The 27,562-nt window shown below is 35.7% G+C and overlaps 2 protein-coding genes across 5 annotated transcripts; both read left to right on the top strand.

Moving 5' to 3' along the window:
- Positions 1 to 2,317: 2,317 nt before the first annotated feature.
- Positions 2,318 to 8,953, top strand: LOC306876613 (uncharacterized protein). 4 transcript variants are annotated; one of them, XM_079427918.1, is made up of 7 exons: positions 2,354 to 2,708; positions 3,626 to 3,682; positions 4,630 to 4,929; positions 5,177 to 5,452; positions 6,313 to 6,448; positions 6,566 to 6,629; positions 6,777 to 8,655. In XM_079427918.1, the coding sequence occupies exons 1-7, from the start codon at positions 2,639 to 2,641 to the stop codon at positions 6,867 to 6,869; spliced, it is 996 nt and encodes a 331-aa protein (XP_079284044.1). In that variant the 5' UTR covers positions 2,354 to 2,638; the 3' UTR covers positions 6,870 to 8,655. The 4 variants fall into 4 exon arrangements, with proteins under 4 accessions (XP_079284046.1, XP_079284045.1, XP_079284044.1 ...); XM_079427917.1 differs by having other exon boundaries at positions 2,356 to 2,708; positions 6,756 to 8,655; XM_079427920.1 differs by lacking the exon at positions 3,626 to 3,682 and having other exon boundaries at positions 2,318 to 2,708; positions 6,777 to 8,953.
- A 6,562-nt stretch (positions 8,954 to 15,515) lies between these two features.
- On the top strand, positions 15,516 to 25,503 carry LOC306876691 (uncharacterized protein). Its single transcript, XM_079428036.1, has 5 exons — positions 15,516 to 15,753; positions 20,540 to 20,851; positions 21,009 to 21,062; positions 22,867 to 22,986; positions 23,625 to 25,503. The coding sequence occupies exons 1-5, from the start codon at positions 15,666 to 15,668 to the stop codon at positions 23,654 to 23,656; spliced, it is 606 nt and encodes a 201-aa protein (XP_079284162.1). The 5' UTR covers positions 15,516 to 15,665; the 3' UTR covers positions 23,657 to 25,503.
- The last annotated feature ends 2,059 nt before the right edge of the window (positions 25,504 to 27,562 follow it).

Below are 27,562 nucleotides of genomic sequence, written 5' to 3'. Positions count from 1 at the left end.
CTGCCAACTCATTCTCAAACTAATAATAACCCCACTAATAATAAGTGGATTTTTTTTCATTGTGTAAGCATATAGTGCATACTGGCCTCACAAGATCTTCAAGTGATTTGGTTCAAGCTCTTTTTCAAGTTAATGCAGTACGTTCAGCAGAGAGGTAAACAAAGAACTGTCAAGAACTGCTGGGTGTTTGTGTGAGGAGAAGATGTTGATAATGAAGGTTTTGTTATGTGTCAGCAGAAAAAGGTCATTTCTGATTGCATTGCAGATTGCAAAGAGTATGTGCTTCATCAGACATCTCACCACACCAACACACATTTGATCTGACAGTGGCTAATATCCATATGTGATTGGAGGGGGGCATGGCTAACCACATCCTGTGTGACTGCATCTGTCTGATCTATGCACAACATCTGCACAAGAATGAACTGACTGTGCTATTTTTCATAACCCATTTATCATGCAAAAAATTGTCCAGCAACTGAAATTCACTTTACACCATCATAATTGTACACCTAAACTTGGCAAAATGCAGCCTACTTATATATGAAAAACACTGAAATTAGTAAAGTTCCGTATTTATTTACTCCACAGTATGTTAAATAAAAAATATATTTATATTTTCAGTTGTCATATTTTTTTTATTCCAGTGTTCCTTATTTATTCCAGTGTTGTTTTGGACCCCATTGACTTTAATTGTATGGGCATAAACAGACAAAATATCTGCTGTTGTGTTCCACACAATAAAACGGCTTTGGAGCAACATGGAGGTGAGTAGATGATGACACAATACTTTTTTTGTGAACTATGCCTATGCCTTTAATACCCTTCCATTAGCTTTTTGATTGTTTTTCTTAATTTATCACATAAATCTGTGGTCTCTGGAATACTGGATTTTGATTTTATTGAAAAATCAAAGAGTTTTGTGCAAATTACACTGGATATTTCAATGTTGACCATTGCAACACACCAGCACTATTTTAATGTCTCTTGCATCACTCATTAACACAGTTAACGCTTAACTACAGATAGTTATAAAAATGGCCTTGTAGGGCTTCTCTACTCATTTTATCATAAACATAAAACCTTGGATGGCTCAAAAAGAACAAGAAATGGTGAGAGACACAAATGCCCACCCATTTTTAATAGTCATTGCTAAACCGTTTTTTTTTTTTTTTTTTTAAATGGGTTATTTTTCTTAATGGAATCTGTAAGATAACCTAAAGCATCTTTATGCTTTCTCTGACATTTGTCGCATTTCACCCCCCTACTGCGTGAGTCGTACAAAATGTTCAAAACGGTAATGAAACAGCCATTGCCCTCCACTTAATCACCACGAATGAATAATCGGGAAGTCGTGGCCTAATGGTTAGAGAGTCGGACTCGTAATCGAAAGGTTGCGGGTTCGAGTCCCCGGCCGGCAGGGATTGTAGGTGGGGGGAGTGAATGTCCAGCAAGGCACCGAACCCCCAACTGCTCCCCGGGCGCTGCCGCATGGCTGCCCACTGCTCCGGGTGTGTGTTCACGGTGTGTGTGTGTGTGTGTGTGCATTTGTTCACTACTCACTGCTGTGTGTGTGCACTTGGATGGGTTAAACGCAGAGCACCAATTTCGAGTATGGGTCACCATACTTGACAATACGTCACGACTTTACTTTACTTTACTTTAATGAATGTATGCAATGCATTCTAGACATAATAATGTCAAAAGTAGTAACTTACATAAGTAGTGTTTAAAAATTAATGATTTAGTGGAGAGATATTGATAATTTGTACTGCTTTCTCATATATATATATATATATATATATATATTTTTTTTTATTTTTTTTTTTGATAATACAGGTCTGGTGATCACAAATATTTTAACATTTCCAAAAGCTCAAACTGGTTTCAAATATTCTGCATACACACATGATCAGAACTCCACTTAGCTCCCATACTGTTGTTGGAAAATTTGGTCTGTCGATTGATAGACATAGTGAAGGTATCATTATGACAATAAAATAATTTAAACTCAGATCAGTATTACATGTCCACATAGTTATTTGGTTATATATTTCTTAATCTGTAGCTGTGATAATTGTATATTAGGGTTATAAAGTCACATCAGTCTCATCATTCTACCATCTAAATAAAACAACAAAATTAGCCAATAAATATCACCACCAACACATCACACACTGTCAAGCTGCAATCTTCTTGCACTAAGAAAGCGCTCTCACATGACAGCCGTGGTTACCAAGACAGGAAGTCAGCATTTTCATGTGGGAGAAGATATGAAATTCTAAAAAAATAGAGGAGTGTACAACAGCGTCACACTGCTGAAGGAAACAAAAGGAGGAAAGCTCAGACAAGTGAAAGAGAATGAGTAAAGTTTGATAGAGAGATAAGCAGATGTGAAAAACATTTGAAACTCCACAAATCAGCATACGCTAACTATCCTCAAGACTTGGATAAAGTCGGTCTAAATCTAAATTGATAGTACGGAAAAAGAATACATGACATTTCAGAACTGCTTTTGAAAATGGTACTTTGAAAATACTTTTACTTCAAGTGCATTGAAGTGCGCATAACCTGTGAGTATAGAGATAAACGACATTTAAAGGTCAGAGAAGAGAAGTCTGACCGAAGATTTGTAGCGATGGCGAATAGTTGGACTTTGACGGCGATTGTCCTCCTAAGTATCTTTATAGCAAGAAGTCAGACAAGAGGTGAGTTTACATACTTTTTAATATTGTATTCTCATTAGTACTCTAAGATAGTCTTTAGTACTACTCTTTGTACGTGGATGATTCGGCCTTCTGAGTTAACGTCATCTTTGTCTGGTATGGATACCTTATGTCTATTATATATTTCTAATGGAATTTCATACATTTACAAGTGTCCTAAAATGCCTAAAAAATACTTTTTTGAGTATTTGCTTTATGGGTAAAATCTTGGCATTGTTTAAATCAGTCAGTTAATATTGAAAGTGTCAAGTAAATCTTTATGGCCTAGAAACTTATGTCGAGGGGAAAATCTATTTTTATACTTTTCCACTTCGACTGCAAGGATATTTATAGTGGATGAGAAATCTGTTCTCTCACGTGCATGTGATGGTTTTGTGTTTGTTGCTATTTTGAGAGGACATGCCATGACAAAGCGCTCTTCCTCTCTGGGGGGATTCTTAGGGGGAGATGAGTTGCTGAGGTTTTTGAGGCTGACAGATGCTTCTGAAAGGGAACTGTAAATCTAGAACAAGACCTTAGAGCAGTTGGCATGGAACTAAATGACATTTGTCTTGTGACTCTTGACAATAATGCTGTTTAAGGTGGTAGGTGGTGTGGTATAGAAGCCGTTGATATAGGCCAGGTGTTCAAACTCCATTTTCTTAAGAATCAGGGTGCATTCATCTTGTGCTACAGTAATGAAAATAAATCTTTATCTATACTTGTTGTACACCTCTGACTAACATTGACAAGAAATGTAACAAATGTAACAGAAGCTACTACTAAAACTTTAATATCTCACACTAACTTTTGTGTAATGGAAATGAACTGGAAATCTCACTCGAGTGAATGATTGTGTTTCATTGTGCTGAGCTTCATATTAACCTGTTACTAACACGCTGTGCCACTAACTGTTCTAGGAAATCAAGACTCTGCCTCACATCAGAATAAAGATTCTGCGATTAATCAACTGACAGGTCAGACAACATACACTTTTATTTATTTATTTAAAAACTGCTATTTTTATGAATAGGGTACAAAATAAGAACAGAAACTATAAAATCCATTTTTAACCAATGGTTAGTGAAAGCAAGCACTTGACCTTGAGAAAACATTAATTGTTTATAACATTTTATAGAATCATCATATTACATACATTAGATTTTTTAAACTAGCTGCTTTTCATGTGGACGTATCTAATATGGTTATCCAAAAAAAGGTTCCATTTGTTAACATTTGCTAACTAAATGATTTTTAACAGGAACTAACAATAAGAAAAAAACCTTAAAATATCTCAGTATATGAAAATATCTCAATTAATATTAATTTCAACATTTACTAATACCGTACATTATTAAAATCCAAAGTTGTATCTGCTAATATTAATTAATGGACCTGAGCTAACATGAACTAACAATGTACATTTATTAATTAATATTAACAAAGCTTAATGAATATTGTAACAAATATATTAGTTAATGCATTAATTAACATAAACTAATGAACAGTGTTACCAAAATAACATTAACATTATTTAGTGAACTGTACTGATGGAAAGTGCCAGCTGTGTTACATCTGTTGTCAGAATAGAGCTGCTGTGTACGTTGAAACTATTTTAGGGTTAAAGAAGGAAATGACACACCAAAGGATAAAACTAGTCTGGCATGACAGGGAGCGATAAGTTTAGTGTATAAAGGGGGAAAAAAGACTAAATATTTCACACATATGATTATAACAGCCACATTTTATTGTTTTTAAATTATATGTTAATAATTTACCTCAAAGTGTCAAACGCAAAAAACAAGAATATATATTTGTTAGTTTTTTAGTTTGAGTTAGTTTTCATTTGAATAGACTTTTTGCTCTAATTCAGTATTTATTCTAATTTTGTACAAAAATAAAATTTAGTTTTTTTTTTCTGCAGTTTTCAAAGCGCAGACCTTTATTCCAGGCAATAATGTGACTTTACAGTGTGGCAATGCCACTGATATCAAATGGAATGAATTAATTTATATCGTCTGGAACATCAGCCTCCAAGGCAGAAAATGTTGGCTTGGTTTGTCATCCAAGCGGGACGGCACGTGTAATGATGGAAAGAGGCTATACAACACCTCCGATGGAGTTTCTTTAGTCATTCCCAAGATTTCAATAGAAGACGAAGGATTTTATTCTTGTGATGCATCATATAGAGCAGGAAGCTATGCTGTAAATGTGTCTGTAAGCGGTGAGTACAAACATAATTTATTGTAAAACACTCAAAAACTGTGAAAATGTTTGTAGTTTAAATCACGAGTTAAGTATAATTACACTATCTGATGTTACTTTCATTCAGTTATAGACTAGTCATGTCTCTCAGTGTTATATCTCAATTAATTGCACGCACACACACACACACACACAGTAGCTAACAATGGAACCATGCTATACTGTATTATAATTATGAATTCAAATAAAGTTTTTTTTGTTTTTAGTTACCCAACTTTCCACCCAGCTGGACAGTGAAAACAGTCAAAAGATTGCTGTCTGTAAGGCCACATATATAAAGACAGCACCCACTCTTCATTGGGAACCTGCCTTGAACGTTTCCTTCAATAGCACCTCTGTCCAGAAGCTTGGCAGGTTTTTTATGATGGAGAATCGAGTATATCTGCCGGATAATATCACCATCAGTGAGCTCACCTGTGTGGCCACATACACCTCAGAGTCCGGCCCTGTTCAGCACAAGAGCACACTTCATCTTAAACAAAGTGAGTGCACTGTATATGAAAAGGAACTGAGAATTTATTTCATAAGTGGATCAGAAGTACATTCTGTTTTGGCTGTTTCTTCAGCTACATGCACTTTTATGTCCTATAGGGGCTGATAGACTTCTTAGATGAGACTCTCCTTTTTTATTTTTTTTAAATCATAATGTTGTTATTTACTTTTGCTGCTTTTCTAATACATTTTATTTATAGATTGTATGGTCTTCCACCTGGGTCTTATACTATGAAAATACAACATAAAAATATGAATTACTGCATTTGATTGCAATTAGTGCAACTGGTGATGATCTAAACTAACGAGAGAGATAATGATAAACATTTTCCTATTTCTTATGAGCAAAAAAGACTGTCCCTCGATGACCAACAGTTCCCCCCTAAAATGTTTTATCAAAAGTCAGTGGATTTATTGAAGGAGACAACTGTCAGTGAAGGGTTTGAGATGACATATGAGATTATACAATGTATAAAGGAAACAAATCAATGTAAATATAATCTAAAATAAAAATCAAGGTATTTTACACAAGGGGGAGGGGGGGGGGATTTATATGCATGTATAGACACTGTTATAATAGACAAATAAACTAGTCAGATTGTGAAAAGTGTTTTAAAATTGCCAGTATTTTAAGAAACACGCTTTGATGAAATATGCAGCAAACTTTAACTAAACATGGTGTTTAACGAACAGCACAAAATGTAGATATCTCACGTACAGTGGTTTGCATTAAAAAGAGATTGGCTTTGACAATATTACAGACTTTCATCATATACTTTTTAACTAATATATTTTATTGCATTGTTTAATTTATTATATTACAAAGTATACAAATCCTCTCTCTTTTCAGATTCATCAAACACAACAGAATCCTCTTTGAAAAACAATCATTGGGAAATTATTGCCATATCAGCTGGTTCTGTTGGTTTTATTCTTATATCTCTGGCCGTGGTATGCATGCTCCGCAGAAAGCTTACCGACTTAAGGTGGGATGTTTTACTGCTTTGATTCACTGTTGAACTGAATTATTTTGTATACGATTATGACTGTTTAATTGAGAAATATCTTATCGATATCTGTTTGTCTTTGCATTATCTTTTTAGTGCACTGAAGATGCTTTGCTGCAAATCCAAAATCTCAACACCAGCTGAAGACAAACCACCCCAGGTAAGAAATCTCTATCAAACTCTGTTTTTTATACTACACCAAACTCCATTATTCACTATATAGGCTGTAATTTTCAATGATCCGTTGTGCGTCGATTGTAAAAGTGTTTTGTGTGGTTCACTGAAGCATACGTCTGTGTGTATGAAGCCCGCTGATGTTGAAGAGGTGGAACCCTATGCCAGTTACATACAGAGAGTCAACTCCATCTACAACTCCTCAGCTGAACTCTTCAACGCCTGAAAAACACTCACTTTTTATGATGAAACAGGATACCAGCAGAGAGCTGAAGGCAAAGATATGTCTGTGGTCAAAATTACACATGAAAAACAATACTAGTGGAAAAATAGTCATCTCAAGAAAGCATCCCCGAAGCAAAAAGCGCCTGAATGAAGAGCAAAAGTCACACTGACTCAAAAGATGAAAGATGATGACAAAGGAACATTTCTCTTAGTATGTGATGAAGCATAACTGGGACAAGTTCAGCGTCAGCGATATCACTAATATGTAGATTTGTAGAAAACGAGCCTGGGTTAGATATTAATCATCTGAACTATTCAAATTTGTACATAATTATTTATATCAGAGTGTTAAAAGAAACAAAAATCAGACGCAAACAATGTTTTCCTTGATAAATACTAACCAGACCAAATGTAGAGAACCTATTATACATTGCACATAAAGTATGTAAATAAACTTTATTATTGTACTTTTCAGTATTGGATGTCTTTGAGTTTAATAGCTAAACTCTTTTTAAATGAAGTACTCTCTCAGCCTTCTCACATAGTAGCGTTTGTGTTGATTGTATCTGTACAAACAGGCTTCTCAAATGTTAATTAAGAAGCACAGTATGTGACTTGTACCTGCTTCAAACAGATGCCTCCTCGAGGAGACTGTGATTGGTTGTTGTTGTTGTTTTTTATTATTATAATAACTGTGTGAGATTTGTGGTCAAGCAGTGAAGATACAGACCCTTTGAATCTTAGTCATCTGCCCTCCTGAGATGAAATGTCACATGGTCCCCTTCTTTCAGTGTGATTCAGTGTTTAGGGGGATGATGTGGAAACTTAGGGGTAGCTGAATTCTTGTCACTGGAAAGGAAAGATCAGGTACGCCCTCAGATATCACAGATACTCCTGCAGAAACTGAAACTGGTGGGATGTCATCGATTTATCTTCAGGGGTTTTGATTTGGCTGTGGGATTCCCCAAGAACTATGACAGTGTGAATTTTCATTCGATACAAATTTAGATCTTAAAGCTTTGTACCTTTGTTCTCAGCCTCTGCTATCATAGCATTCAACATGAAAAGCATATTGCTCCATCTAGGGGTTGTTTTTTGGTAGTATAATTTCAATGAAACACTATGACTAGTTGTCCTCAGAATGAGAGTTGAAACAGCTGATAAAAACATTGATGGACTCCACTTCATCAATCAACATCTTATGAATTGAAAAGCAAAACATCAAGGCGTTTTAATTTTAAACCATTGCTTCTGGTTAAAATATGAGTCCATCATCCATAATAACAAAAAAAAAAAAAACACATTTGTTTACAACTGTCTTGTACTGATTTTGGTTGTAAACAGTGCTTGATCTGTGCATATTTCTCTTCTGATTCAGGAGATGCAACTATTTGTTTTTCCTGGAGAAGGTAATATTATGGATAGAGGGCTTGTATTTTAGCCAGAAGTGATGGTTTAAAGTTAAAAAAACATCTTGATGTGTTTGTTTATTACAAACACACAGCTTTTCACTTCACAAGACTGATGGACTGGAGTTGTGAGGATTACTTGTGGATTATTGTTATGTTTTTATCAGCTGTTTGGACTCTCATTCTGACGGCACCCATTCACTGCAGAGGAGCCATTGGTGAGTAATGCTACATTTCTCCAAATCTATTCTGATGAAGAAACAAACGTACATTTTCAGCTAATTTTCTTTATTGTGTGAAGTATTTCTTTAACATGGGTGTAAAGCATGCAAAAAGTAAAAAATTAGATACAATAAAATCAAAAATAAAGCTGTTTATACATGTCTACCATTATTGCCTAGAAAAAAGTTACATTACTGAACACATGTTGCCCCAATACCGACCTTGGGCTTGGGAAAGACACTTTATAAATAAAACATTATTATTATTATTAATTGTGGGGCAAGTTGACACAGTGTCTTCTGCCAATAAACAGAATTTGGATATATGAAAATTTAAACAGAAAATCAATTATGCACAAATTATTAATGACAATGCAATAAAATTGCATTACTAGTATAATATTAAAACATATGAACTGTATGCTCCAATAAAGATGTGACAACTTTTTTCCTTCATTTTCAACTTCATTTTCCTTTATTATATTATAATTGACTTTTGTCTGAATGTATATGGTTTTATTGTGCTCACTTGTTACCCAATATAATGATACTGGAATTTTAGTTTAGAGGACAGAAAGACAAAAAAATAAGATACTAGATGCATCTTTGAACTGAGTAAAAAATAATTATTTCTGTTTCATACAATAATTCATCATATCAAACACATGCAACTCTTCTTTAATGACATACTTTGTCACCTACTGATTACTAATATAAATCTCTCTTGACTTTCATTAAATAAATCACTATTATAATTTATATAACACAAATAATATGCACTTTTATTCACTGTGCATGCAGACGAAGGTAGTAATTACTCGAATTGAATAAAAATACCAGAAGTCTTTAACATATTTTGCTTCTTGCAGTAAACATGCAGTGGCAAAAACAGACCTGAAATAAAGTAATTATTTAAAAAACAAATAAATACAAATTCTGAAAAGCTGAATATCATTGCAACCTATACAAGTTAACAAGCCTTTAAAGTTGTGCTTGTGTATCTCAGGTGTCTATTCCAGCTGAATGTGCAGATTTCAGCCACAGGAGTATCTCAGCGCTCAGCCCATGAGCACATAATCATCTGCACTGTCCTCGTTGCTTTTGTGCTTGGCTGTGTCTGTTGTGTTTTGAGGGAAATTTACAACAGCATAGTCACAGTCGTTGTCCTCCACGTTGTCTTGAACAGGTCTGTTTGGACTGACTTTATCGTGGTCAATGGAGGCATAGAGCACATCTTCTGTCTGTGGGTCAGAGAGACAAGACATGTGAATAATGCAGAGGAAGTCTTTAAACTGGCTTATTAAAAAAAAAAAAAAAAAAAAAAACCTTTGAATATCTATTGCATTAATGTGTGACCAAGGCCGTGGAAAACAATGTTTACTGTGTGTATAACAATGGAGTACTGTCAGAGAAACTGTATACTTTGGTCAAGATTCAAACGGAATCAAATAACTATCATTATTTTAATGCATGAAATTATTTTTCTTTCTTTCTTTCTTTCTTTCTTTCTTTCTTTCTTTCTTTCTTTCTTTCTTTCTTTCTTTCTTTCTTTCTTTCTTTCTTTCTTTCTTTCTTTCTTTCTTTCTTTCTTTCTTTCTGTGTTGTTGTTGTGCAGTCTTTTTCATCATGCTGCGTGTCCTAGAGGCAGATTAAATCAAGGAGGTGTAGCCTTGTGGTTATACATTCAGGGCTGTTTGCATAAAAACACAGCCACTATGTTAATAAGACTGCTTTAAGAACTAGTTTTACCAACTAATTATTAACTAATGGGCGATCAGTCTTACCATTAAGATTCAAATTAGATCAACCTATGTTTTTTATGCAACTGTCTTAAAAAAAGAGCTCAGTCTTAAAGAAGAAATGAGTATAAAATAACTAATACAAATAAAAATGGCTTCTTCATTTAAAAAAGAAATAAGCATTAAATCTATGTTTTATCTATGTTTTTATGACTTAAAAAGTTATGACTAAAATGAAAATTACTAATAAAATAATAAAGTAATAAAAATAATAAATAATAAAATAGCTTTTGCTGTAATTGTTACACATTGTTATTATTTTAAACTAAAAAAAATAAACATCAAATATACCATTTTATGTCTTAAAAAAGAAAAAACAATTAGATGACAAAAAAAAATAAAAAATAGAATATGATAAAATGGCCATCATTTTTTTCCTCTCTTCATTATTTTAAACCAAGAAATAAGAATTATAGACATTGCTTGGTTATCTGTAAACTCACTTTATTTTAGACCATTAGAAATAATGTTATTGTGCCCTGGAAGCTGGTCAGAAACCACTTTCCTTTGGAAGTGCCTTCATACATATATCAGCACCCTTGGTAAATATGATCAAAGAAGGCTGTGAAAATTAATCTGCGTTGTTTATCCATTTGATCTTTTATTAAAAAAATTCACAAAAATCTAACCTTTCATTGGATAATAAGAATTTAAAATGAGGGGAAATATCATTATGAAATAAATGTTTTTTCTCAAATACACGTTGGACACAATTATTGGCACCCCTAGAAATTCTTATGAGTAAAACATCTCTGAAGTATATTCCCATTCACATTCACAAATTATGAACATGAAATTATCCAGCCATGGCTTCCTGTTTCACAGAAATATAAATAGGAGGGAAAACAAAGTCCAAATTCCCTTAATCATCCATCACAATGAGAAAAACCAAAAAGGGAAAAGAGCACTTTTAAAGGGAAAGAGCACTTTTAAGGCAATAATAAATGGTACTCTTGGAGATAGAGAAACAATGTTCGTTATGAACCGCAGGATAGCTTGTAATAAAGATTTAAATACAAAAGAAAAGACAGTAGAGCTGACTGTTTCTGACAATGGTAAGTTTGTGATAACGTAAGAAAAGTCATTTAAATGTTTTGCCACTTGAGCAACTTAATATATAAATCTAGAAGTAAATGCAAAAGTAAAAAAAAGCATCAAATCATGTTGCTTTGCTTATATTTATTGTGTTTATGAAAGATTGCATTACTGTACGGTGTAAAAAAATAATCAAAATGCTGAAAAAGCATTTTCAGTGACAATGTTTGTAATTAAAATAATGGATAAATGTTTGTGGTAAACAGCCACAGATCAGTTGCAGCCTCCTGTGTGAAAGCACAGTCACGCTTATGTACCATACACGGACTGCATACACACTGCAAACGGAGTAGGCCTGTGTGAATCTGGCATAAAAGGCCACCTCATATACAGCTCACAAAATCAGGCTTGTGCTGTGTGTAAGCTATTGCATGATTGTAAAAACAAAAATGCACTGCATGATCAAACATTTAGGTGAGATAAATATATATTTTTGAAAAATGTCTAAAAAATGCCCCCTCCGCCCCTCAAATTAAAAAATCCCCACTCACAAGAGTCACCTAATAGGGGAATTCATTCTCAAAAATGAAATTCAGGCCCATAATTTATGTCTAAAAATCCTGATTGGAGTATCACTATAAATAATTCTACATAATAAAAAGAAGGCTTTAAAAAGATCGACAATAGGTAATCGGCCTCAAAACTCCTGATCAGAGCACCCCTACATAAAATGTTACGAAACTGCCCGGAAGAGGACGTGTGTCTATATCGCCCTAATGCACGGTGAGAAGGAGCGTTTGAGTGGATAAATGCTCTCCAAGGACCACAGCTGGAGAATTGCAGAAAATAGTTGAGTCTCAGGGTCAGAAAACCTTAAAAATAATTTGTCAAACAACACCTACATCACCACATGTTGTTCGGGAGGGTTTCGAGAAAAATTCTTCTAGCTCATCCAAAAACAAACTCCAGCATATTCAGTTATCAGACACGACTGGAACTTCACATGGGACTGGCTTCTATGGTCAGATGAAACTAAAAAATGAGCTTTTTAGCAGCAAACACTCAAGATGGGTTTGGTGAACACAGGGATAAAAAGTACCCCATGTGTACAATGGAATATACTGCTGTATTTTTGATGTTGTGGGCCAATATTTCTGTTGGAGATCCTGGACATCTTGTTTAGACACATGGCATCATGCATTCTATCAAATACCAACAGATAAAGAATCAATAAGTGACTGACTCTGTTAGAAATCTTATAATGGGCCATGTTTGGATCTTCCAACCGGACAATAATCCAAACACAAACCTCAAAAACAACACAAAAATGGGTCACTGAGCACAAACCCAGGTTTCTGCTATGGCCATTCCAGTCCTCTGACCTGAACCCTGTAGAAAATGAGTGAGGTGAACTGAAGAGAAGCACCACCAACATGGAGCTGGGAATTGGAGTGATTCTGGATGAAGGAATGGTCTCTGATCTCTTGTCAGGTGTTCTCTAACCTCATTAGGCATTATAGGAGAACATTTAGAGCTGTTAAACTAAACAAATGGAGGTTTCAAAAAGTATTGAATAAAAGGGTGCCGTTAATTGTGGCCAATGTGTATTAGAGAAAAACATTTATTTCATAATGACATTTCCCCCAATTTTAAATTCTTATAATCCAAAGAAAAATTAGAGTTTTGTGATTTAAAAAAAATAAAAGATCAAAAGGATTAACAACGCAGATTAATTTTCACAGCCTTCTTTGATCATATTCACCAAGGGTGCCGGTATTTTTGGCCATGACTGTATGTATGTATGTACTGTATATATAAACACACACACATATACATGAATGAATCATTATGTAAGTGAACAATACATCCTGCATGACTATGTCTTTAGGTCAAAGGTCTTCTTTAATTAGGTACTATTCTACCTAAGTAATTACAAAAATGACATTTTTCTAAAGTATTAGTTAACTGATGAATTTGAATGTGATTGCACTGAAAAATTCTATTTGGTTAATCCAGTTGTCCTTTAACCAGCATCTTAAAGTTCAAAGTAATTTGCTTTGACACACTTTCCTACCTGGATTCTATTTCTGTCTCATTGAGAGCATCATTTGGAGAAACAGGAAAAACCAATGTGACTAAATGTTTATCATTTGAATATTACAGTAAAGAGACCTATTCATAGCAGACATTATGAAGCCCCAAAATGCAAAACAAGCAAACACATCAACCGTTTTCTTTAAGATGGAACAAATGCCAAAAATACCTGTGATGAAACTGTCATTAGATCTTAACTAACACCATCCTGTTTTAACATGATGTTATCAGGAGTGTGAACCTGAACATCAGTACTAAAAATATAAGCGTTACAAGAAACTAAAACAACATTCATACTGTTTAATTGTATTGCTTTAACTTTTGCGCCCCCCCTAAAAATTGAAATGCCCCCTGATGGAGGTGGGGGCCATTTGAATTGAAACTTTAGCGTCGGACCTCAAAGGGGCAGGGGCACGAATAGTCAAATAAACTCCTATAAAACATTATGACTGATTTGTATTTTTTTACCTTTGTGTCTGCTGCTGTTTCTCTCTGATTGTCATTATCTGCTCAATAAAACATAAATGTAAATGTCACTGAACAGTGCATCCATTCACTGTATACAATAATTATCATATCTTTCCTTAAACGTATACTGCATCATCACAAAACTGAAGCAATTTAAACAGCTGTCAGATACAGAGAAGCATTTAGTATGAACCACACGAACTGTGACATAAAATTTAACGCATGCTTGAGTTCTCCATCAAAGGTCTATAAAACATGTAAGAAGACACTTCCTTATTAATGCGCTCTATTAGCTGCAACATGCTTTATCAGAATATACCAGCTGAAGAATTTGCTTACCAGTGTTTTCAGGTTTCTTCTTTCTGAGGATAAAAAAAAGTAAATTATATAAAGTCTCATACAATTTTCCATTTTAGAAACATTTTTAAATATTAACAATCAGCCGGTAGCCTTTAGCACTGCCATAATAACCAATGTAGATATTTTAGATTACTTTTTATATCCCAATAAAAAATACAAAAACATAAGTTAAATAGACTGCTACGACTTGGTCTCAGTAGCCCACATAATATAAAGCTATTCAGATGACCTACCTTCGGTTACAACTTAAAAAACTTCCCATCATTCCAACAAGCTCAATATGGTTTGTACGCCGTGGTATAAATACTGAAGCTACAACCACAAACTGCAAACTGCTGAAAGAGTGCGGTCTGTACCCAGAGTTTCTAACCTGCCAGTCAGACAGAATAAGAAATAAGAGAGGGATGGAGAGAGTGATTCGGTGTAAAGCGGTCAAACAAGAGACTGCTTGTATTTCCTGTGTTTTGTGGTATTAATTTGCCTTTGAGTGCATGGCATGAAGACATGCTCATTTTCATGTGTGTGCGTTCACACATCTATTAGTTGTCATTCTGCTTTCTCCTGTCCTTATAGTGTGTGTGTGTGTGTGTGTGTGTGTGTATCGTCTATACATTGTGAGGACCAAATGTCAAGTTAGTAAGCAAAACATGAAACATTTGACATTGTAGCACAATTTTGTTGTGTCCCTCAGGGAAAACAGCTTATAGATCATTCTAAATGGTGTGTGTGTGTGTGTGTGTGTCATTTGCTATTCCACGACAGCTTTTCTGTGACAGATCTGCTCTATTACCGTATTTCCGTATGTCTCTACATCATAGGTATGCAAATAGCTGTGACCTGGAAAACAAATACAGTGTCTGTTATATCCTTTCAGTTTCAAATGGGTGAAAACAAATGTACCCATATCGTCAAAGATATGAAACATGCTCAGTTTCTTACAGTTGACGCGCTGCTTAGGCACAGGAAGCTGTGCATTTCCTTCAAGACCACAAGGTAGATACTGATACTACTCTCTAACTATAAACTTCTTTGTATTATTAACAGGAAATCGGCCTGGCTTTATAATATTTAAAATTACAATTGACTTACGTTTGCAAACTGCCTATAAATGTATGCCTTTAGCTTGTATTAATAGCAAACATAAAATGCCTTTTTGAGCAGATTATTTTTGAGCAGTTCCTCTGCACTGTCACCATAATCTCTGTAGGGGTCAGTATGACAACATTTCAAGTGGGCCTACAAAAACACCTAGTACCTCGATGTTGGTGAAAAATAAACACTCGGAGAAGGTGTTTACAGTAATTCCACCCCAACTTTGTAGCACTGGCTGCCAGCAGGAGGTTATAGAGTTGATAAAGCACACTTTTCTAAAGACAGTCAAAGACAGGAAGCATTTGACAACTTTGCCTTGATGTCAGACACATACTTATGGTGGATTTCAGCAGGGATGAGAAATTATCAGTACATCATCTTCTTTACTCTCTTGCAGCTGACTTTGGGTGAGAGTTTTAATCTTATGTATATTAATTTTAAGGTAGGTTACTGTTAAATATTGAAATGACAGCCCTCATGAAGTTTATTTGCTAACATTTATCTTTAAGACCAGATGTTATGCTGGTATGCAGATATACTGTTTTTGAAACACAGTAATCAGTGTTCATAGGTCAGTGTATTATGATGAACAGAACAGTGTTTTAATGGTGAATCTTAATGCTTTGTTGCAGAGACACTGCTTCATACACTCTTAAAATAAAGGTTCTTTATTGGTTCTTTATCTTTATTCCTCATAGATCCATGAGGAACCTTTAACATCCATGGAATCTTTCCATTGCACAAAAGGTTCTTTATAATGGAAAAAAGGTTCTTCAGATTATTAAAATGTTCTTCACACTAACAAAAATAGTTATTTTAAGAACTGTTCACTGACAGGTTCTTTGGGGAACCAAAAATAGTTCCTCGGTGACACTGAAACCCCTGCCTGGAACCTGCATTTTTAAGAATGTGAGCGGATGCAGGATTCATCTAAGCCTCTAATCTAATAATAACCTAATATTGTGACAAACAGCTTTAGGACAGGCAATGATCATAACTAGTTGGGGAGGATCACTGACTGCCTTTATGTTTCAAATGAAAACAGATATTTGGTAGCTAAGGATTTAAAGCGTGACACATCAAAGCTGCTTTTAATAGTCCTGAGACTATTGAATAAAAGGGTGCTGTTAATTGTGGCCAATGTGTATTAGAGAAAAACATTTATTTCATAATGACATTTCCCCCCATTTTAAATTCTTATAATCCAAAGAAAGGTTAGAGTTTTGTGATTTAAAAAAATAAAAGATCAAAAGGATATATATATATATATATATATACATACACACACATATACATACACACATATACATGAATGAATCATTATGTAAGTGAACAATACATCCTGCATGACTATGTCTTTAGGTCAAAGGTCTTCTTTAATGAGGTACTATTCTAGTAATTACAAAAATGACATTTTTCTAAAGTATTAGTTAACTGATGAATTTGAATGTGATTGCACTGAAAAATTCTATTTGGTTAATCCAGTTGTCCTTTAAATGCATTTACCAGCATCTTAAAGTTCAAAGTAATTTGCTTTGACACACTTTCCTACCTGGATTCTATTTCCGTCTCATTGAGAGCATCATTTGGAGAAACAGGAAAAACCAATGTGACTAAATGTTTATCATTTGAATATTACAGTAAAGAGACCTATTCATAGCAGACATTATGAAGCCCCAAAATCCAAAACAATTTTGGTTAATGCTTAAATACTGAAGCTGCAAACTGCTGAAACAGTGCGGTCTGTACCCAGAGTTTCTAACCTGCCAGTCAGACAGAATAAGAAATAAGAGAGGGATGGAGAGAGTGATTCGGTGTAAAGCGGTCAAACAAGAGACTGCTTGTATTTCCTGTGTTTTGTGGTATTAATTTGCCTTTGAGTGCATGGCATGAAGACATGCTCATTTTCATGTGTGTGCGTTCACACATCTATTAGTTGTCATTCTGCTTTCTCCTGTCCTTATAGTGTGTGTGTGTGTGTGTGTGTGTGTATTGTTTATACATTGTGAGGACCAAATGTCAAGTTAGTAAGCAAAACATGAAACATTTGACATTGTGGCACAATTTTGTTGTGTCGCTCAGGGAAAACAGCTTATAGATCATTCTAAATGGTGTGTGTGTGTGTGTGTGTGTGTCATTTGCTATTCCACGACAGCTTTTCTGTGACAGATCTGCTCTATTACCGTATTTCCACTAATGTCTCTACATCATAGGTATGCAAATAGCTGTGACCTGGATATAACAAATAAAGTTATATCTTTTCAGTTTCAAATGGGTGAATACATGTGGGGACATACAGTGGAACGAAATGTCGTGTCTCGCAGGACCACGGTGCTACATAAATACAGACATACAACAATGAAGTAAAAAACACTATAAACCTATACACAACTAACCTACTGACAGATTTAACTATAAGTATACTATATATAAGTATTTACCCTATACAAACTAAAAAATAGAAGATAAAAAATACAAACTATACGAATGCTTCACAAATACTGTACATGTGCAAAGAGAGACATTTTGAGTCAAGCAGCTGGTTGGGGAACAGTGCAGGATGATTTGTAGTGCATGAGCATGTTAACATACATATATTGCTGAGTCTTTTGTGAGATTGTGCACACGCATCAGTGTGTGTAAGTGTCCATAGTGCACATAGTGTAAAGTGTAAGTGTCCATAGTGTAAAGTGTCCATAGTGCACATAGTGTAAAGTGTAAAGTGTCCATAGTGTAAAGTGTCTAGTGCACATAGAGGAGAGTGTGTTACTACAGGTGGTTTGTACAGGCCCACTCACCTGTGTGTAGCACACTTTGAATTGCACAAAAAATAAAAATAAAATAAATTAAAAAAATTAAAGTTCCATACAGTTTTTCTTTGGTGTGGGGGGTGGTCCATGTTTCAGGAGGTAGGGGTTTGCATGGGGTTTCAGAGGGGGGTGGGGTGGTTTGAGTTCAGGGCTCTCACAGCCTGGGGGAAAAAGCTGTTGAGCAGTCTGGCGGAGCGGGCTCTGATGCTCCGGTACCGTCTTCCTGATGGTAGGAGCTGGAAGAGACTGTGGGAGGGATGGGTGGAGTCCTTCAGGATGCTGTTGGTTTTGCTGGAGCATCGTGTAAGGAAGATGTCCAGGATGGAGGGGAGAGGGGCACCGATGATCTTTGCAGCTGTGTTCACTGTCCGCTGGAGGGTCTTGCGGTCAGCAGCACTGCAGTTCCCGTACCAGACAGTGATGCAGCTGGTCAGCACACTCTCAATGGTGCCTCTGTAGAATGTGGTGAGGATGGGTGGAGGGAGACTTGCTCTTTTCAGCCGGCGGAGAAAGTGTAGGCACTGTTGTGCCTTTTTGGAGAGTGACATGGTGTTGGTGGTCCAGGTGAGATCCTCTGTGATGTGCACCCCCAGGAATTTAGTGCTGCTGACTCTCTCCACAGTCGAGCTGTCGATGGTCAGTGGGGGGTGGTCAACAGAGTTGACCACTGACCCCCACTGACCTGACCTGAAATATGTTCAGTTTCTTACAGCTGATATGCTGCTTAGGCACAGGAAGCTGTGCATTTCCTTCAAGACCACAAGGTAGATACTGATACTACTCTCTAACTATAAACTTCTTTGCATTATTAACAGGAAATCGGCCTGGCTTTATAATATTTAAAATTACAATTGACTTACGTTTGCAAACTGCCTATAAGTTTATGCCTTTAGCTTGTATTAATAGCAAACATAAAATGCCTTTTTGAGCAGATTTAAGTTCTGTCAGAGCGGTGTGATACTCTTCCTCTGCACTGTCACCATAATCTCTGTAGGGGTCAGAGAAGGTGTTTACAGTAATTCCACCCCAACTTTGTAGCACTGGCTGCCAGCAGGAGGTTATAGAGTTGATAAAGCACACTTTTCTAAAGACAGTCAAAGACAGGAAGCATTTGACAACTTTGCCTTGATGTCAGATACATACTTATGGTGGATTTCAGCAGGGATGAGAAATTATCAGTACATCATCTTCTTTACTCTCTTGCAGCAGACTTTGGGTGAGAGTTTTAATCTTATGTATATTAATTTTAAGGTAGGTTACTGTTAAATATTCAAATGACAGACCTCATGAAGTTTATTTGCTAACATTTATCTTTAAGACCAGATGTTATGCTGGTATGCAGATATACTGTTTTTGAAACACAGTAATCAGTGTTCATAGGTCAGTGTATTATGATGAACAGAACAGTGTTTTAATGGTGAATCTTAATGCTTTGTTGCAGAGACACTGCTTCATACACTCTTAAAATAAAGGTTCTTTATTGGCACTGATAGTTGAGGAACCTTTAACATCCATGGAATCTTTCCATTGCTCAAAAGGTTCTTTATAATGGAAAAAAGGTTCTTCAGATTATTAAAATGTTCTTCACACTAACAAAAATAGTTATTTTAAGAACTGTTCACTGACAGGTTCTTTGGGGAACCAAAAATAGTTCCTCGGTGACACTGAAACCCCTGCCTGGAACCTGCATTTTTAAGAATGTGAGCGGATGCAGGATTCATCTAAGCCTCTAATCTAATAATAACCCAATATTGTGACAAACAGCTTTAGGACAGGCAATGATCATAACTAGTTGGGGAGGATCACTGACTGCCTTTATGTTTCAAATGAAAACAGATATTTGGTAGCTAAGGATTTAAAGTTTGACACATCAAAGCTGCTTTTAATAGTCCTGAGACTCTTTTATTTCAGATGGACATATATTCCTGTCCAGCTGTGAGAAATCTTGAAAGGAAGTGGTTAAGCATGTGTTGTGCCAACTCTAGTTTGATAGAACCGTTTCTTGTGCACAAATATACAGTATATATTAAAAGCTTAATCAAATATAACATTTAACAATATTCAGTCTTGCAAGCATCCAAGTTTCATCCAACAGTTTTAATTTCCCACAGAAATGTGTCTGTTTGAACCATCACTCTAGTACTGTCAAATATTGCTTCGATAAGTATTTACATGTACAGATTCAGACACTCCTTAAACACCATCCTGGTGCAATCTATCCAAGTGATCTCTAATCACTTCAACATCATATTCTTTGTTAAATGTGTTAGTAAAGAAAGATAAAGCATCTTCAATGGTTGTTTTTCTGAAACTGATGGCTCGACTGTAAACTGTCTGCTTTAAGTGACTGATTCTTGAATTTGATTCTCTGTCTTGTAAAAAGGTGCACACATAGCTGTATTGACGGGATGGACTGTAATGTTTCCTCTCCCTGAACTTCAACTTGGGACTTCCATTAATTCAATCGAATGGAAATACCACACAATCGACAAAACAATCTTACTGGCCAAGATAAATCTAAATAAGCAACAGGAATCAAAGATTTTCAGCAGGAGGACTGGAATGCGAATAATGAAAAATGGTACACTTAACATTGAAGATGTAAAAGATGAAGACTCTGGAAACTACACTTGCACCATCATTTTCCATGATCAAAAGATGCGGATAGAGCAGATTTATCTTCAAGTACTTCATGGTACCTTTCTCTTCATTTCTCTAATGATTGTCTTATGATAATCAATTGGACAGAGTAATTATCTCTGGCAAAAGTTAATCAGTATTAATATGAACAACACATTCTGTCAGGCATTTGTATATTTGTTGGTACTAATCTTTTGTTTTCTCATCGGAAGACTCAACAACAGAACCAAACAGCAAAATGCACACCACAACATTTACATCATCAGGTACCTTTTCATTCATTTAATTTCACATGGACATTAGATGAAAAACATATTCTATTACTCAAATAACAACATGGTATTTTTCAGTCACATAATCATACAAGACAAATGCTTTTAACATAGGTATTGCGCAACTGCTAATTATGTCACTTCCCAATTAAGGATGAGTTGTGAAACATTTTAAAGGGGTGATATCTTTTTTTATTTTATTTTACAACCCGAATTCTAGATATGTTGGGACATTTTTTAAATTTGAATAAAAAGTCTAAAAGACTTTCAAATCACACGAGTCAATATTTTATTCACAATAGAGCATAGATAACATAAAAAAATGTTTAAACTGAGAAATGTTACACTTTTATCCACTAAATGAGCTCATTTCAATTTTGATGCCTGCTACAGGTCTCAAAAACGTTGGCACAGGGCTGAAAAAGTAAGATTTTTTAATTAGATTCAGCTGGGAGAACATCTAGCAACTAAATAATTAACTGAAATCAGGTCTGTAACATAAAAGGGATGTCTTAGAGAGGCAGAGTGTCTCTCAAGTAAAGATGGGCAGAGGCTCTCCAATCTGTGAAAGAGTGCGTAAAAAGATTGTGGAATACTTTAAAAACAATGTTCCTCAATGCCAGATTGCAAAGGCTTTGCAAATCTCATCATCTACAGTGCATAACATCATCAAAAGATTCAAAGAAACTGGAGAAATCTCTGTGTGTAAGGGACAAGGCCGAAGACCTTTGTTGGATGCCTGTGGTCTTCGGGGCCTCAGACGACACTGCATCACTCATCGGCATGATTCTGTCATTGACATTACTAAATGGGCACAGGAATACTTCCAGAAACCACTGTTGGTAAACACATTCTGCAGATGCCAACTAAAGCTCTATCATGCAAAAAGGAAGCCATATGTGAACATTGTCCAGAAGTGCTGTCGTGTCTTGTGGGCCAAGGCTCATTTAAAGTGGATTGTTTCAAAGTGGAAAAGTGTTCTATGGTCAGACGAGTCCAAATTTGACATTCTTGTTGGAAATAATGGACGCCGTGTCCTCTGGGCTAAAGAGGAGAGAGATCTTCCAGCTTGTTATCAGCATTCAGTTCAAAAGCCAACATCTCTCATGGTATGGTGGTGCATAAGTGCATACGGTATGGCCAGCTTGCATGTTTTGGAAGGCACTATGACTGCTGAAATGTATATAAAGGTTTTAGAGCAACATATGCTCCCCTCCATATGGCATGTATTTCAGCAGGACAATGCAAAACCACATACTGCAGCTATTACAACAGCATGGTTTTGTAGTAGAAGACATTTTGTGCATAAAATTTTTCAATTTCTCAGCTTAAAAATTTGTTATGTTATCTATGTTCTTATGTGAATAAAATATTGGATCATGTGATTTCAAAGTTTTTTAGTTTTCATTTTATTCAAATTTAAAAAACGTCCCAACATTTCCGGAATTCGGGTTGTATTTTATTTTATTTTGCATTAAGTCAAAATGACACTGTTACATAACTATAACATAAGGAAGAGCACAAGGTTAGTTTTTCTGGTGTTTAGGAAGTATCCACCACACCGCATTATTTCTTATTGACTAGCCGAGTCATCTTCCTAAGTGACCATTAGCCTTCATTGATGTCACACAATTTCGTACAACACAAAAAAACAAATATAATGAAAATAAAATAAGTTTCCTTATAATATGACCGTCAGAAAAACACAATTATAGAATTTACTTGACTTCAATTTACTGGACTTTCTACAATGCTGAATATTTCCTCTATTGTTTTCTTCTTTTTCCTTTCCCTGTAGAGCCCAGTGGTACTGAAACTGCTTTGATTGCATTACCTGTGTGCTCAGCACTTGCAATCCTCTTAATTGTAGCCACTATTTTCATCTTCAGATGTAGAAAAAAGTGTTGCTACACTTCAGGTTAGTATGATTGTAATTTATCAGTTTCCTCTTTTATATTTATCGTATAGATATAATGTTGTAATGTTTTCATAATTTACTTACCCTCATGCCATGTAACTTTCTTTCCTCCATGAAACACAAAATATATTTATTGTAATGTCCTGGCCGCTCTTTTCCATATAATGCAAGTAAATGTGAACTGGTGTGGTTATGCCCCAACATTACTATTATTCAGAAGTTTGGTCATATGACCATCATGTGCTATAACAATAGCTTTGTCTGGCTATAGCTTTGTGTAAGGAATAGACTAAAATGTAACATTGTGTTCACTGAAATCGTACACATTTTGAGTTAACTGAAATTGTGTCTGAAACTATGATCTGTCTATTGGCAGATGAGGCTGACTCAAAATTCAAGATACTCTGTGAAAATGCGGTTAGAAACCGAATCAAAACTGAATGACTCCATCAGAACTTCTGAAACTCAAAGTGATTGTTTTAAAAACTAAAACTCAAAGTCACTCATTACAGTTGGTGTAGTTACTGTGTTGCCTTTTAAAGATACTATTGAATTTAAATAAGTAAAAAATGAAAACAGAACCATTTATCATGCTACTACCTACTCATACTGTACTTTGCATTTGCTCTGTTTTGCAGTTGAACCCATCTACATCAATAAAATGTCATAATTCAAGGAAATAAAAGGTCACAGGTGGGCAGAAGGACACCAGATAATAAAACCTGATAAACACCCCCTAATTAGAAAGGCGGTAAAAACTCAGGATGCTGCTACAGCAAATAAACTACCTTTGTACAAATGTATAGGATGCTACATTGATGTTGACATGGTTTTGTAGGCCAACCTGGAAGTTTGCATCACCCTGGTTCTGTCAACAAAAGGCCAGTAGGATTTTTTTCAATGGCTTTTGGATAATCGCTGAAAAGAATATCTGTGATTCTACACATTTGGTCGTCAAGATAATCTTCACAAATGCACACAACTTTTAAGAATTTTGAAGCCTAAATACTGTAGGATATCAGAAACCGAATCAGACAAAGTTAAGATTCGATCAGAACATCGAAACATGAGAAGCAGAAATTCCACAGAGAGGCCCCAAGAAAACAGGACAATGTCGTCAATCAGATTCCTAGCTCCAACAAGTCTGAAGCAAGCAAACTAACCAGCAAGCCTCTTTCACAGAACAGCGTACAACCTTGAGACAAAAGAACACTTATTGATAATTCCAATTCAGGAAGGAGACTGTCAAATTTGGGGCAAATAATCAAGACTGATGGTCAAAGAGATGGCCATCACGTGTTCCACGAATTCACGAGCTTCCTTAGACTGAATTCTCCCCCACATAGAAGACAGACCAAACCAATATTCCTTTGTCTAAAGAACATGCCTTCGTTCTCCATAGAACTACACAAAGACTTTCTTTTTCATATGCACATAAAATCATCCTAAAAGGACATTCCTATGCAGAACCCCATATTATGTTTGTAGCCCACATATTAGACTATCATGTTTTAATCAAATATTATGTATGTCTTTTTAATCATTATTGAATAGCTGAAGGATTCATATGCGTGTTTGGTATGTATGAGTTTGAAAAATCATGCTTTAAATGTTTCTTCCAATCAATTCTTTGTTAAATGTATCATAGTCTTGTTACAGAAATCATGTTCAAAAGTATACATTGCAAGAGCCTGTAAAGTTCGGACCTCTGACTGAACAGATAACATGTTGATTTATTGATTGGGTGGAGGAACAGAGCAACACCCCAAGCAAGGACAGTATCTAATTGGTCAAGACGTCCAGATGGGACGGTCTGAAAGCCGAGTTTAAAAACTCAGGACACCATCAAACTCTCTCTCCTCCTCTTCTCTCTCCTCTTCTTCTCTTTTGCCACCACGTTTTGACGCTGCTCTTTGAACGTGCTCTGGCCCACGTGCCAGCTGCTACCACAATGAGAAGAAAAACCCACCTTGTCTCGTTACATCCTTTTATTCTTATACTTTCATTTATTTTCTTTTCCATTGTGAGTTTCGTGTACTCAGTTAAGTTTTGCCGCCACGCTTCGTCTCTGAGTTCAACTGGAGTCTGTGACCACCTCAAAACTTCTACCAGCCACAACTCCATTGGCTTCCCAAGACGTCACTTCCACGACTACTGAACTCTCAACCAATCAGACACTTCGGGGAACCCCCTTTCCTGCAATGACGACGACAAAAGGGATTCCCTTAGCAATGCAAGCAAGTAACCGCCAGGTTCTAACTGAATCGGTGCAGTTAATATAAATTTTAGCCTCATTGAGAAACTCAAAGCGAGGGTTAAATAAGTGATTGATGGTTGTTCAGGTCTATGCAATTGAACATATTGCTGTAAACTTGGGATTTCACATTTTCATTCTCTTAAACTCATCCTTTCCTCACTTTCTCTCTTTCTGCAACGTGTGAATGTGTGAATGCTTGTGTTCATGTGTTAGATTAGTTTATGTCTTAGGTTTATATAAATAAAATCTTATTTATATTGAAAAGATAAGTATCTTGTGTTTTGTGCTCACAAGTTAATGTCTTAATCTGCCGATCTTGTTACTGTGTTGTTTAATAGTGTTTTCACTATATTTTGGATTTTAATATCCAGTGCAGAGTTTGTTATACGGCTCGTTCAGTGAATCGCCGTAACAGTGATTCTGTTTAAATCCCTATAAAATCATAAATGATTCCCTTTGCGCTAAATTAAACTATTTATTTAAATTGCATATTAATATTACGTTTTTATTACGTTACAATACAATCAGATGTTAAAAGCTAAACATAGGCTATAAATGAACCATGGTCACATAAATTCAACTCTGACAACTCTTTCCGTTTTTTTATTTAATTTATTTATTTTTTTTAATTTTGAATTGGAATACTTTGTAACGCTATTCTTTAATGATAACACTTTTTTTCTGTAATGGTAGTTTACGATTTATGATTATATCTCTATTGTTTTTATTTGTTAAGTGTGGATATTGTACATTGGCCTAGTTCAATATTTTCTTATGTGTGAAGTTGCAAGTCTTTGAAGGTTTCCTCTCACTGTCACAAGAGCAAACGTAGGGGTCTGAAAAGTCTCTAATCTGTGAACCAGCTTGCAACAGCGGTTCTGTGGTGATCTATCTATTGCTATATAGTTGCTGTAGCAACAGTGGTTTACTGACCTCTTTCTAACTAGTAAAAATATGTGCTTTACTAAATGTGTGCAGGTTAAATTGTTGCTTAAACCAACAAATTAAATAATAAATAAACTAACAAAGTGACAAAGGGAGAAATAAATGTCAATTTGTTTTCCTTTAAGGTGAATGTAATAGATGAGCCCCAAAAGTTTGTGAGATCTGTGGTGTGTTGTGGTCAAGACTGCCACTATGCAGGAAAATTGGCACATTTTAGAGTTTCATCGCTCTATCTGATGTGAACATAAGTATTGGAACAGTTGCCTCACAGGTCTTTCTAAGTGATCAGCTGTGTCCTGTTGGATTAATTCTTCAGATATTAAAAGCAGGGAATGTGTCGTATCAGTTATATCCATACTTCTGTATTCTGAATCTTGCATTCGATGATGACACACACAAACCAGGATGAAGACGAGGGAGCTGACTTTGAGAGACAAGCAAGCAATTTGGATGCTAAAAGAAAAGAGGAAGTAAATTAGAGCTATAGCAAAAAGAAAGGGCATGGAGAAATCAAGAGTTTGGAAACCGCCAGCGACACCAGCAACCAACAACTACCTAATCAGCTGAGAAAACAACAGTAGTTGATGACAGACAAATCATAAAAGCTGTAAAAATAAACTTCCAGAAAGCTGAGGGGATGCTCTGTCCTCAGAAGACTTTGACACAGAATTACAGATGCTACACAGCAAGATGCAAACCTCTGACCAGCACCAAAAATAGAAAGGCAAGATTAGAGTTTGCAAAAAAACACAAAGATGAGCCAAAAGAGTTTTGGAACTGTGTTTATGGACTGACGAGACAAAGATGAACCTTTATCTTAGTGATGGGAAAGCTAAAATGTGGAGAAAAAAATGGAACTGCAATGATCCCAAGCATTCAGCCTCATCTGTAAAGCATGGTGGAGGTGGTGTCATGGCATGGGCATGCATGGCTGTCTCTGGAACAGGCCCTCTCAACTTTACTGATGACTTAATGTATGATGACAGCAGCAGAATGAATTTGGAAGGGTACAAATCCATCTTGCCTACCAGTATTCAAGAAAATGCCACCAGATTCATTGGGAAGTGCTTCATATTGCATCAGGACAATAACCCAAAACACCCTGCCAGTTCAGTCAAGGAGTTTATAAGGGCAAAGAAATGGAAAGTCTTAGATTGCCCAAGTCATTCTCCAGATTTAAATCCGATTGAACATGAATTTCACCAGCTGGAGAGGAGAGTAAAGACAGAAACTCCCCAAAACAAGCAACAATTGGAATTGGCTGCATTAAAGACTGAGAAAAATATTTCAAAGGATGAGACCAAGAGTCTGGTGATGTATGGGTCACAGACTCACATCAATGAGTGGGATGAACTCTAAAAGTGCTGTTCTTTT

This window comes from Barbus barbus (assembly GCF_936440315.1).
Source record: "Barbus barbus genome assembly, chromosome: 11".
Lineage (NCBI taxonomy): Eukaryota > Metazoa > Chordata > Actinopteri > Cypriniformes > Cyprinidae > Barbus > Barbus barbus.
The sequence above is the reverse complement of the archived record's forward strand: the minus strand, read 5'-3'. Positions and strand labels throughout refer to the sequence as shown.